General features: G+C 50.5%; 1 protein-coding gene across 2 annotated transcripts in view; it reads left to right on the plus strand.

Annotated features, from left to right (window-relative positions):
* Window positions 1–13,404, plus strand: part of CLIP2 (CAP-Gly domain containing linker protein 2) — an 86,790-nt gene that overhangs the window by 52,500 nt on the left and 20,886 nt on the right. For both annotated transcript variants that reach the window (XM_077140976.1, XM_077140977.1), the window contains exons 4-8: window positions 5,524–5,648; window positions 7,876–8,089; window positions 8,753–8,950; window positions 9,907–10,010; window positions 11,869–11,929. In XM_077140976.1, the coding sequence (XP_076997091.1) occupies window positions 5,524–5,648; window positions 7,876–8,089; window positions 8,753–8,950; window positions 9,907–10,010; window positions 11,869–11,929 (702 nt within the window). The remainder of the gene's footprint in view (window positions 1–5,523; window positions 5,649–7,875; window positions 8,090–8,752; window positions 8,951–9,906; window positions 10,011–11,868; window positions 11,930–13,404) is intronic.

Here is a 13,404-nt window from a genome sequence, read left to right on the forward strand (position 1 = left end):
CATGGTAAGAATTAACAACTTTCTTTGCATATCATAAAATTCTCTTAGGACACTTTTTTAAAATCACCTTTTTATAATTCTATCTTTTCAGATTAGATTTCTTTTTACATAAACAATATATATGTCACAAACTTAAAGCTGTTCAGTTTTTGGCTTTTGTTTTTAGTTTTTGGCTTTTGTTTTTGTTTGAAATATTGCAGTGAGGAATGGGGGGTTATAGCTTTGTGTTTATGATTATCGATCGTCTTTAATACAGACAGAGGACAGTGAGGAAATAGAACAAGCATATATGAAAAATTTTTAATAGTTAAATCAAAATGCCCCATCCCTTGAAATACATTGAAAAAGGTTCTCGTCACTTAAACCTACATGCGGACACTACACCATCCTGGAAAGCTCAGGAGATGCAGATGAGCAGACCTTGTTTTCAGAGTAATAGTGTGGTCACCAGCAGGGTGATTTGCCAGCGGAATTGCAGCTGACACTGTGACATCACCTTTTGACCAGGTGAAATGTTTAATAGGCTGTTTCGGTTTGCTAAAGCTGCCAGAATGCAATACACCAGAAATGGATTGGCTTTGCTAAAGGGGATTTTTTAAGTTAGAAGTCATAATTCTAAGGCCATAAATATGTCCAAATTAAGGCACCAACAAGAGGATACGTTCTCTCCAGAAAGGCTGACTGTGTCTGGGGTTTCTCTGTCACATGGGAAGACACATGGCGATATCTCCTGTCCTTTTTTCCAAGCTTCTGGGTTTAGACGGCTCTCTGTGCTCCTTCTGCATCCCCAGGTGGCTGTGTCTGCTCTTTCTCCAAAATGTTCTCCTCTTAAAGGACTCCAGTAAATGATTTAAGACCCACCTTGTTTGGCAGGTTCACATTTCCATAGAAAACAACCCAATCAAAAGACCCCATCCACAATAAGTCTGCACCCACAAGACTGGATTAAAAGAGTGTGGCTTTTCTGGGGGTAAATGATAGTTTCAAACCAGCACATAGGCCAAGCTTTATGTTATTTTTTTCTTCCATATGTTTCAAGTAAGATATTAATCTCTAAATTTTTAAAACTCTAAGCAGGGGAATATGCAAAAACAGTCACATCCAATTGGATTTCACTTAGTAGATGAACACCAGGTACTTTTGTTTAAAAAAATGTATAATTTAATAGTATAAGGAAAGAAGATACATATTCATTTGCACTCATGCAAAAACGCAAATTTAGCTCTACAAAATTTCTTGTTTCTCTGAGATTTAAATATGCAAGTATTGTATGTAAAGAAAAATCCCTGCAATTAATGTTTATCACCCCTTTCTCTTGGTCTCTGTAAACCATTGATTTAGGTTTAATGGGGTTTATTGTTGTTGCTTCTTTTAAATTACAGAAGATTTCTGTATATCCTGGATTGCTGAACTGGTCTTAGTGATGATTCTTGAGAAAAGGACCTTTTCTTCGATTTGTTCCTTATATGATGCAGGGAATTCTGCAGGTAATAGGCAAACACTATTGCAGCTAGTTTGGATATTGCAGGATTAGGATTTGTTGAAATTCAGTGTATTGCTTTATTTTTGTAGGTATTTAAAACGCTTTATAAATTGTTAGTCGTACTCTTTTTGCTGTATAGTTTATTATGTTATATATCATTCATTTTTTTCTTGACGTTGAATAGTTAACATTTAAATTTGCCTTATATTTATGTTGCGCTAACTGCTTGTCTGTGACTGCTTTTACAGACTTTGATTTTCATTGGAGTTTATCTGAATACACATACACAGATGCATAATTATTTCCTTAGTATTTCAGAACTCACTTTCTTTTAGAAAGTGAATTTTACTAGCGGTTTAATTTTCCCCTTCCCAAAACGTTTCTCTTTTCATCTGAAAATGGAAGTAAGTTGTCTTATTCGTGATGCTGTAAGTAATGAATGTAATGAAGTGAGTTTTTCTGAAATGTAAAAGTTCTCTGTGCCATTCATATGTAAGCAATAAAACAAATATCCTATTACCAAGGAATGAAAAATATTGGGAGTGGCGCTAGTTCTAATTAGGGATGCTCTCTTTCAGTCCCACCTGCGGCACCAGGAGAGAGCAACAGAAAGTAATATTAGGTCCCAAGAAACGTGGTAGATGACCCATACCTTCATTTCAGTCCATCCTGAATGTACGCCAGAGCAACAGCGGGGTTGGCTTTTGAAAGCTATTAAACCCTCAAAGACAAAGAGCTGGGAGAGGCATCAGCAGCAACCAAGCTCGAGAGCCATGGACCCCAAGTCCACAGCCAGCAGCAGGAAGAGTGGAGAAGCCAGCGAGGGGCACCTGAGAAACCCAAAGGCTCAGGAATCAGCCACGGCGGCCTCTGGGAATTGGGCTGATGTCGGGCCAGACCCGCTCCCCCTCCCCTGCTCCCCTCTGCCCGGTGACCCTCCCAGCAGTAGGATGGACACTTAGTCTCCTGGGAGGATCAGAGGGAGTCTTCAGATGAGGGGACCCCCAGACAGGATGGGTTGGAAGAGGAGGATTAAGGGACCGTGCATCTGCTGGCGGCTGAGCCCCTTACCCCACCTGCTTCTTCCTTACTTGGCTCCCAGCTGGTGCCCCCCACGCCGGAGGGTTGTGAAGCCTTCTCAGGGAAAGTGCTGGTCCTTTGAGAAATCCAAGGATTAACTAAGAACAACGTGCCATTACATATGAATATTCAGTGAACAAAAAGCTCTGGGAAATGAAAATTTGTATGATCACAGAAATAAGAAACTCCATAGAAGTATTGGAAGATAAAGTTAAGGAACTCTTCCAGAGAGTGGAGCAATGAAGAAAGATAGACAAGGGGAAAGAAAAGATAAAACTATTTAGAGAACTCATCAGTCCAGCTGCAGAGAGAACAGAAAAAGGGCAAGAAATTAAATAAGTAATTCCGTAATTTTTCCCAGGATTGAGGTTTCTTAGCTGGAAGAGCCCATGTGAGCCCAGGACGATGGAAGGAAAGAGGCTCACACCTGAGCATCTCGCCACAGACCAGCAGGACCCTGAGGACAAAGAGAAGGTCCCACAGTCTTCCAGAGCGGGAAGAAGGGTCTCATATAAAGGGTCAGAACTCAGAGTGGCTTTGAGCAACCCTGATAGCTTAGAACACCACTGAGAGGGGAGCCGCCATGTTCTGGGGGAATAGACCCAGTCAGCTCTTCACTCAACAGGGAGGGTAGCAAGAGAATTGAAAACAGGCGTTCAGACAAAAACAACTCCCCACGTGTTCCCAGCAACTTAATTCATAGTGGCCCCAAAGTGGAAACACCCCAAATGTCCATCAGCTGATGAATAAATAAACAAAACTGGCATGTCAAGATAGTCGAATATTATTCTGCCACAAAAGGGAATGAAATACTTATATATGCTACAACAAGGATGAACCTTCAAAATATTATGCGAAGTGAAGGAAGGCAGTCACAAGAGATGACATATTGCAGGATTCAATTTATATGAAATGTCCAGAAAATTCACAGAGACAGAAAATACACTCATGATTGCCAGGGGCTGGGGGAAGGGGACGGAAGGAAGGGGAGTGACTACTGGGTGAAAGCTCTTTGGTGGGTAATGAAAATGTTCTGGAATTAGATAGTGGTGATGGTTGCACAATACCGTAAATGTACTAAAAGCCACTGAATTGTACACTTTAAAATGGTTTTATATTACATGAATTTTACCTGTTTTTTTTTTTAAGAACAGGAATAGAATAAACATTTTCAGATGTAAAGGCTCAGATATTTCATTTCCTCAAGTATCTTTTCTCAGAAAGTCATGGGAGGGTATGCTGTACCAAAATGAGTGAATAAAGCAAGAAAGAAGAAGGCATGAGGTCCAAGAGACAGGGGTCCAACCTGGGAGAGAAGAGAGGTGAAGGGTCTCGGGTACTGATGAGGGGCCTGGCTGGCGGCCGTGCAGCAGAGGTGACCAGTGCTGGCCTCGCCTGGAGCAGGCTGGGTGGCTCCTGGAGAGACTTCCCAGTGCCACTGAGCATCTTGGCAGGAGATTTAGACTGTTGAAACAGTTTGGAATTGAGTTAGTGTTAAGTCCATAAACACTAGTCAATCACCCTGTCCCCCACCCCCCCACCCACATGGACAGGGACCCCTAGGGGTGCAAATGTCCCTGACAACGTGGGACATGACTCCCAGGATGAGCCAGAACCCAGCATCATGGGGTTGAGGAAGCCTTCTTGAGCAGAACAGGGTAAAGAAATGAGCCAAAGTTTCAGTGGCTGAGAGATTTCAAATAGAGTCAAGAGTTGTTCTTATGCATTATATAGATATTCCTTTTTAGTTTCTAGTGTATTAGAAAAGCTAGAAGGAAATACCTGAAGCTGTTGAACTGTAATCCAGTGGCCTTGATTCTTGAAGGCTATTGTATAACTATGTGGCTTTTACAGCATGAACATGTGACTGTGAAAACCTTGTGTCTAATGCTCCCTTTATCCAGTGTATGGACAGATGAGTAAAAAAATTAAGGACCAAAAGGTAAATAAATAAATAGTTGGGGGGACAAAAGGTATAGGATATTTGGGGTGTTCTTTTTTATTTTTATTCTTTTTTTTTTTTGGAGTAATGTTCAGAAATTGTGGTGATGAATGCACAATTATATGGTGATAGCGTGAAACACTGTACACTTTGGATGAGTATATGATATGTGTATATATCTCAATAAAATTGCATTTTAAAAAACTAGGCAAGCAAAACAAACAAACACAAAAGTTAATATCTGAAGGGAAAAAAAAATGTGTCAGCAAGGAAAAGAAACTGCAATCTCCCCTACTCATCTGTGAGTAGCAATTACTTAGTCATAGTACCCTCAACCCAGCATCTAACTGAAATTAAGATACCACCAGGTAGAAAGGGCGGAGAGCCAGGAAGTGGGGTGTACACACTGGTAATGGGGCACTAACTCCTCACCTTCCATAACGAGAAGTTGAAGGATATAGCCAGAAATGTCAAAATCAAGAAGTAGCAATATAAGTACATTGTTTAGAGATATGGGGGTAAACACCGAAGATTCAGCTTGAAGGGTTCAGAGGGTTTGTTTCATGGGGAAAGGAGAGAAACTTCTGGGACTTTTTAATACTTTGAAACTATTTGGCTCTTTATGTAGCTGCACCACTTTGACTTTAAAAAGTGTAAAACAAATGTTTAAAGGATAACATGTTTTGAGGCTCTACCGTCTGTAGACACTGCACATAAAGCCCATTCACAGACAAGGGCATGGCGGCTCAGAGAGGTTAGGTAGCTGTGTCCTTATAACAGTTTGTATGTGGCACATCCTGGGTTTGAATGCAGGTCTGTCTGTCTCCAAAGCCTGTCCCATATGTGGGATAGCCCTGGGTGGCGATGGTTATGCCCCCTCCCAGCTGCCTTTGGGCCTCCGCCCTCACGCCCTGGCCCCCTTGCCCCTGAAGGCTGGAAGGGAGAGGTGGGAGGAGGCTGGCACCTGCCTGTGCCCACTGCATCTTCTGGAACTGAGTCCTTCTCCGTGTGCCAACAGGTTGGTGGAACGAAGACTGGCGTGGTGCGGTACGTGGGGGAGACGGACTTTGCCAAGGGCGAGTGGTGTGGTGTGGAGCTGGACGAGCCCCTTGGGAAGAATGACGGGGCGGTGGCGGGCACCAGGTATGGTGGGCTTCTCTGGTGGGTGTGGGAGCGGGGTCTTACCCTGGGATGGATGCAGGGGGTGGGGCATATGAGCAAGCCAGCACTGAGCATTTGGGGGGCTGTGCCAGACACCATGCTTTCTCTGAACTTCTCTTGCCACAGGCAGCTGAGGCAGGTGGTGGGATTAGCACACCCATTTTAAAGATGAGAAAACAGAGGCCAGAAAGCTCGTTGCTCAAGGTTAATTCAAGAGTCACAGCAAGCTCCAGGAGAATCCATCACATCTCTGTTTTCCCTCCTCAGCTATGCATGGCTAAACTCGGGGCAGGGGCACTAGAACAGGCAAGGAAGTAGTCCCTGCCATTGGGGGTTCCCCCTGGATAATATGTGAAATAATCAGACTTGCCTAGCCCTGTGCAGCTCAGTGCAGTCCTGGGGAACACACGGGGGCTTTAGGCTTCACACTGGCTCGGTCTGGGTTGCTGGGTCAAAAAAGGGGCCCAAGGCTTTGAACTCCAGGGGAGAGTGATGTGGTCAGTGAGCAGTGGCTCGGGTGAGGTGCCTTGCGGTGTCTGACTCTAGGCTGGGTGCTGGGCTCAGGGTCGGCTGCGGCAGCTCTGGAAGGAGGCTCTCTGCCAGCCAAGCAGTCAGGGCCCGAGCTGGCCTGAACCAAGCCTTGAAGGAAGGAAAGTAGGGTTTGCTTTTGGGAGAGGATTGAGGAGGGTGTTCTGTTCTGGGCAGGGGGACAGTCTGAACAAAGACCTGGAGGACAAGGAGGCAGGGAGGGGGCATTCTAGGTGCATTGGAAGCTGGGCAGGGCATTCCCTGGTCCAGTGTGGAATCCATGGCCAGAGAGAGAAAAAGAGAATTGAGTTTCCATGACAACATTTCTCCTTCCTGCTTCCAAGACGAATGTTTCTCTTGACTTTTTAAAAACTGTTTATTTTGAAATAATTTCAAACTTATAAGATAGTTGCAAAAATAATACAAACCCCATAAAGAGACACCCCGCATACTCCTACACCCCCAGATATCTAGATCCACCAATTTTGCCACATTTGCCCTAATATTCTTTCTCTTTATCTGTCTATCACTGTTTTGGTTTGCTAAAGCAGCTGGAAATGTAATGTATCAGGAAACGGAACGGCTTTTATAAAGGGAATGTATAGTTACAAGTTTACAGTCCTAAGGTCATAAAAATACCCAAACTAAGGCTTCTAGAGAAAGATACCTTGACCCAAGAAAGACCGATCTGGGAAGCCATGTGACTGGGATCTGCTGGTCCTTTGACTCATGGTTTCACACAACTCCCTAGGGGCATTTACTTTCTGCATCTCCAGATGTCTCTGTCTGTGTCAGCTCTAAAGCCTGTTTTCCAAAATGATTCCTTAAAGGACTCCAATAGGTAGATTAAGACCCACCTTGAATGGGCAGACACATATCTCCATGGAAACAATCTAATCAAATGTTCCATCCTAAACAATATTGAATCAGGATTAAAGGATTTTCTGGGGTATACAACGATTTCAAACTAGCACATTGTTTTTTAAAATGTTTTTATCAAGCAATTTTATTGCGAGATGTTCACATCATACAATCCATGCAATGTCTCAACTTACTTTGCATTCAGAATTCAGGGGTAAGTTAGGCAGCAGCCCCATCCCCCCCACCCCCAGGTGTCTCCTTTGGGCTTTTGCTTCTCCATGCAGGAAGCTCTGTAGACAGAGAGCTGATGGGATCCCATGGGTCAGGGGTGTCTAAGGGCAGCCATGAGAATGGGGCTGCAGATTTGACTGGGACTTCTGGATGGTCTGTGGAGGCCAAGCATAGTGGGGGGTCCAGTCCCATTTCATCACTTCACCAGCTGTGTGACTGTGGGCAAGTTACTTATCCTCTTTGAACCTGTGAAATGTAGGTAACAGTAGAGTGGTGGAAGGGGCAGGGTTGAAATGAGCATTCTTGTAGAAGGACAGGCACAAGAAAGGATTCTCAGTAACTGCTATTCCTCATCCCCCAAAAGTATTCCCACTGGCTTTCATAACTTCAGAGAGTCTCAGGCCCTGCCCACCTCTATTCCCTTCCTGGGAGTCTGTTGATCTGGAGGAATTCCATGTTAGGGTGTGGGTGATGACACCCAAGAAGGTATCTCTCTGTCTACTGGTGTCTGAAGAGAAGAGGTGGAGAGCAGGGGAGGCTCCAGGCTGAGGGGCCATGACAGCAGTGTGGGTCTCTCCTGCTTCCCCAGGTACTTCCAGTGCCCACCCAAGTTTGGTCTCTTTGCGCCCATACACAAGGTCATCCGCATCGGCTTCCCATCCACCAGCCCAGCCAAGGCGAAGAAGACCAAGCGAATGGCCATGGGCGTCTCTGCGCTGACCCACAGCCCCAGCAGCTCCTCCATCAGCTCTGTCAGTTCTGTGGCCTCCTCTGTGGGGGGCCGGCCGAGCCGCAGTGGCCTGGTGAGGCTGGGGCTAGGAGGGGGTACCCTGGTGTATGTGGGGGGATTGGGAGGGGATCCAGGTGTCCCAGTCTGATCCTGACTTGTTCTGGTTCCAGGCATCCCTCAGTTTGGGGTTTTTGAACCAAGATGAAAATGTGTATCTTTTAATAGGAAAGATTAACCCATTTACATTTATTGTTATCATTTATAGTAATAATTTGTTAGCATCCCTAAACCCTTCCCTGGGAATTAAGAAGTGTCAGAAGCAGGGCAAAGGGGTTCAGAAAGGCTGGCACAGCCACCCTGGGTGAGGGGGGAAGGTGAGGCAGCTCAGTGGATAAGGACCCAGGACCTTCTATCTAAGCTCAGTCTAGGAGGGAAGCTCATCCTGCCCAGGGGAGGGTGGCCAAGAGGAGAGAGCCCATCATGAGCTTCTGGCTATCAGAACTAACTCTCCTGGAGGGAGCCCCCTGAATCTCAAACATCAAGAATCCCTCGAGTAAGCAGGCAGGTGCTAGACTGTCTAGAATGCCAGCAGAAGGGGGAGTAGGGCCCTGGGAGTTGAGGCAATTGGGCGCCCCCACCTACTGGAGTGCTGAGAGTTAGGCTGGGTCGAGCCAGCTGAGTTGATCCCTAGACATTTGATCCCTGAGTCCAACTTGTACCTACACCTTCCCTACAGCTCACGGAGACCTCTTCGCGCTATGCCCGCAAGATCTCGGGCACGACAGCCTTGCAAGAGGCACTAAAGGAGAAGCAGCAGCACATTGAGCAGTTGCTGGCCGAACGGGACCTGGAGCGGGCTGAGGTGGCCAAGGCCACGAGCCACATCTGCGAGGTGGAGAAGGAGATCGCTCTGCTCAAGGCACAACATGAGCAGGTGGGTGGACTTTGGTGTTGGGGGGTGGCAGGTGGGGGTGGGGTGGTGGTGTACAGAGGGCCCCGAAGGCCTTGTCGGGCCAGTCTGGTAAAAGCCGCACACACTCAGAGCCTCGGGGCCAAGAGCTGGCGGTGCACAGGGAAGTACTAAGATGTTAGTCACCAACACCCACCCTTCTTCCCCGAGGCGGCCCTCAGAAGCCTGGCCAGTTTCCTGCCGGTCTTGTCTGTGTGTGTATGAATAGGTACACGTATTGTGAGAACCTGGATATAGATATTTATATCCTGCTTTCCCCCCGAATGGTAGTACAAGCGTTCTCTGGGTCACCGAAAGTTCTTTACTGTTGGAGTGGCCGTGCTGTGGCCGTCAGGGCTGTGTCCTGACTGATGCCACTGGTCAGCCCCCTGTGGTTCGTGAGGTTGTTTCCAGTTTTTCACTTTGTATAAATAATACTGCAATAAACGTTTCAGATCATGTTTTCGAGCCTGTTTAGGGGTTGGAGGTCAGGGACATGATCCCTTGCCCCACGTCCACCAGCCCTGCCCTTTCCCCTGATGCTTGCCTTCTGGGTCTCAGCCCCAACTGGGGCCTGGCTCACTCTCCTTTGGGTGCCAGGATTAATAAGGCTGAGCTCCCAAGTGTTCTGTGACGGATGTTCAGGCAGCAACATGTCTTCGGCATCTATGGGCTGAGGGGTGGCAGGTGTGCAGGGAGGCTGGGCCTGAGGTTCCCACTGGATGAGACCAGCCTCTGCAGTACCTGGCACTCAGCTGCCCCCCACCCCCGTCCCCCCCAAACACATCTAGGCATCCCCTGGCTACAGGGGACAGGGGTGGCAGGGCTCCAGGCTCCAGCTCCTGGCACCACCCCGGCCTCTCTCCTACGCCCCCTTGCCCACCTGGCCCCCAGGCCCCAGGAAGAGCCTGGCCCTGTGCTGACCCTGGCTCGGGGCACAGTATGTTGCAGAAGCAGAGGAGAAGCTGCAGCGGGCCCGGCTGCTGGTGGAGAGCGTGCGGAAAGAGAAGGTGGACCTGTCCAACCAGCTGGAGGAGGAGAGGAGGTAGGCCCTGCCCCTGCCCCAGCTCCTGGGAGAACCTGTTTCTCTGAATCATTTCAGATGAGAAGGAAGAGCACAGGCTTGGGAACCGGCAGACCCTGGTTCACATCCTGTACTTAGTGGCATAAGCTGTACAGGTCTTGCTCTTCTCATCTGTAAAACGCAGGTGCTGATCCCCGACTCTCCAGGCTGTTGGGAAGAGTCAGGGGATAACATATAAAGCATCCAGCCCAATGCTGGGCACACGGGGCACCCCTGTATATCCGCTGCTTCCCTCCCCCACACTGACTGCCTGGGCTTCACTGTCCCTGCCCCGTCCAGCTGAGGCGGTGACTTGTAGGAGTGCTCCTGGGGAAGGATGCACCACGAAGCACCCCCTGACCCAGATCACCTGCCGGGAGCAGCCCCTCAGGTCCTCTGTGTGGAGCTTTCGTGTAGGACAGCTCATTTGAGCTCATTTGACAGCCCCCGTCCTTAAGCTTCATTCCCATTTCACGGGCTCAGAGAGGCAGCAGCCAAAGACACTGGAAGTGCACTGAGCTCAGATGTCAAGGCCCCGTGCTCAGCGCTTAACCTTCATCGTCGCTCTTTATCTTACAGTTAGCCCAGGAGGCGGGTGTACTGCCCCCGTGTCAGAGACGAAAAAGCCCAGGCCCAGAGAAGGGAAGGGGATCTCCTGAGGCCACCAGCTGGGTGGTGGAGGCGCTGGTTCTTTCTACCCTGCTCCAGTGCTGGGTGGGGGTTGTGGCTCCATCTGTGTGGTTTTGAGGCTGCTCCAGGGACGTGGGAAAAGCTCCCCCCTCCACCTTCCCCAGCTCAGCTTGGAGCCAAGACCAGGTGTAGGACGGAGGGGCGGGGTGAGTCAAGACCTAAGAAACCCACCAAAAGGTGCAGGCATGACCCAAATCCCCATGTACTCCCCCAACCACAGATACCAGGTGGGGACCCTAGCCTGACATGGAGCTGGGGTGACCTGGAGGAAACCAGGGCTTAGAGTGTTGGGAGCAGGAGGGTATCCCTTGGCTCTGGAGCTTTCTCTGTCTCCCGGGAGATACACAGATTTCTGCCTCTCCCCCTCCTTCCCCTGCAGCAGGCGCCCCGCCCCCAGCCTCAGCCCCCGACTTGGGTCTGTGTTTTGGGCTTTCAGCCGAGGCATGTGCTCCGCAGGCTGTTGTTACTGTCTGACTTGGGGAGATGAGGATTTATTTATATCTTCCTGAGACAGTCTTGGGGGCCCACACCTCTGGTTCCCATGGTGACGTGCCTGATCCCGACAAACAAAAACAGGATTTAAAGACATCGTGGGAGTTGCATCCCGGAGGGGCCCGGGTACAAGTCCTAGCATGGCCCTGCATGCCCTGCACTTGCTGTGTGACCTCAGGCAGTCACTTGCCCTCCCTGGGCCTCAGTTTCCTCATCTGTATGTTGGGAACTAATGGGGGGTGGGGGCTGTGCCTCCGTGCCCGCCCCCTCCTGGTAGCCACAGACCCCGCCCTCTGCTGCCTTGGGTGGGTGGCTCTCCCTGAGAGAGCCCTCCCATCCCATAGATTGTTCCATGTGGCGGCATCTGCTCCCGGCAGTGATATGAACAATGAATGTTAACTTCACCGTGCTTCTATTTACAATTCATGCTTTCCCCACCACACCTGGGCAGGGAGGGCGTTCCATCCAACACCCCGTGGCACAGGTGGGCATGGGGGATGTCTCTGGTTGGGAAGTCCCAGGATGCACTGCCCCATCCGCCTTAGTACTGTGCTGGCGGGTTCCCCGCTGTGTGGTCAGGAGCTTGACTCCAGGCCCACCGTGTCTGCCATCACCAGCCTGGCAATGCCCATCAGCCCCCATCTTTCCTACCCCGCAGGAAGGTGGAGGACCTGCAGTTCCGCGTGGAGGAGGAGTCCATCACCAAGGGAGACCTGGAGGTAAAGGCCACAGGCCCCTCCCCCTGACCCAGCCAGCACCCCAGGCCCAGCCCTTGTTGCAGCGAAGGCCACTGTGGGCACCCTGGGAGGGTGTTGGGTTCAAGGAAGAAATAGGGAAGGGCCACAGGTCGCACACCCTGGTTGAACAGGGGAGCAGGTCAAGAGAGACTCGGCATCAGAGGTGGGAATAACTCAGCACCAGCTGAGTTCCAATCGCCACCAGCATGACCCCCCTGGAGCCCCATGGGGCCGTGTGACTACAGCCCCGGGGAGTGTGGGGTGGTCAGAGGGCAGTGAGGGTGCAGGGGTGGGCCTGAGGACATGGTGCCAGACCCCCTGTCCCTTCTAGTTGCAAAAAGCCTTCTAGTTCCATGGGCTCTTAGTTCCTCTTGGGCTCCAGTAAGATTTTGGTTGGAAGTAGCCTGTTACTGAGCCACAGAGTGTACAGATGGGAAAACCGAGGCCCAGAGAGACAAAGGGACTCAGCCCGGTCACCAGCAGGTCCACAGCAGCCTGGTACCCAGGACTCCCACCCCTGCACTCAGCCCACTGGAAGGGCCCCTTGCCCAGTGGACCTCCGTGGTGACCTGGATGAGGCGGGTCTGGGCAGAGGGTGGACCTTACACCCCGCGGCCCCCTCATCCTTTCTGAGCTGACGGCTTGAGGATGTTCAGGTCAGTGACTGAACCCCCTTGTCTGAGCTGAAATCGGAAACTGCGGTTTCTGATACTGTTGAAGCGCCCTGCTCAGACCTCCAGTGCCACTCCAGTGAACGCGGGCCTGGGGCTGCCCTGGGCCACCCTGGCAAGGCGGGGATATGTGTCATCTGCCAGGGTTCCCTGCCAGCTGCTTGCGGAATGGGCCGCAGGGCCCAGGCTGGCGTGGGTGACCCGGGCTCGGCCCAGGGTCTTCGGGCTTCTCTTAGCAGAAGTGCTGCGGCCCATCCGGCTTTCCCGCCCGGGGGAGTCGGGGCCCCAGTACAATGGGGTTCTCGAGAGGTTGCAGGGAGCTGGAGCCCGAGACCGCCTTGGCGGCGCGTCCCCTCGCTCAGGGCTCCCTCTCCTCCCCGCGGCGACTCTGAGCGGCATCGAATCTGTCTGTCCCTCCGCTGCGCGACCCCTTCCACGGGCCACCCGCCCCTGGCCCTGCCCCGCCCAGGCGCCGATTGGTCCCCAGGCCAGCCAATGGGTGGCTCGCTTTGGATCAGGTGTCCATCTCAGATCCAATCGAACTTGGCAGGGAGAGGCCGGGGGCGGGACAAGGCCATGACCGACAGCTAATTGGGTCGGAAGCGCAGGGCAATCGCCTGCTCGGGCTTTCTAATCTGGAAATACTCAGGGCAACCCGGAGGCCAAGTGACCCCAAGTCCCACCCATCCTAAAGGTCAAAAATAAAAGCCGAACGCCGCGGCTTGTGGCCCCCTCCGGCTGTCACCCCGTCTCTCTGACGAGAGTTGCTTGCCCCCTCCCCCAGCT

This window comes from Tamandua tetradactyla, chromosome 23, assembly GCF_023851605.1.
Source record: "Tamandua tetradactyla isolate mTamTet1 chromosome 23, mTamTet1.pri, whole genome shotgun sequence".
Classification (NCBI taxonomy): domain Eukaryota; kingdom Metazoa; phylum Chordata; class Mammalia; order Pilosa; family Myrmecophagidae; genus Tamandua; species Tamandua tetradactyla.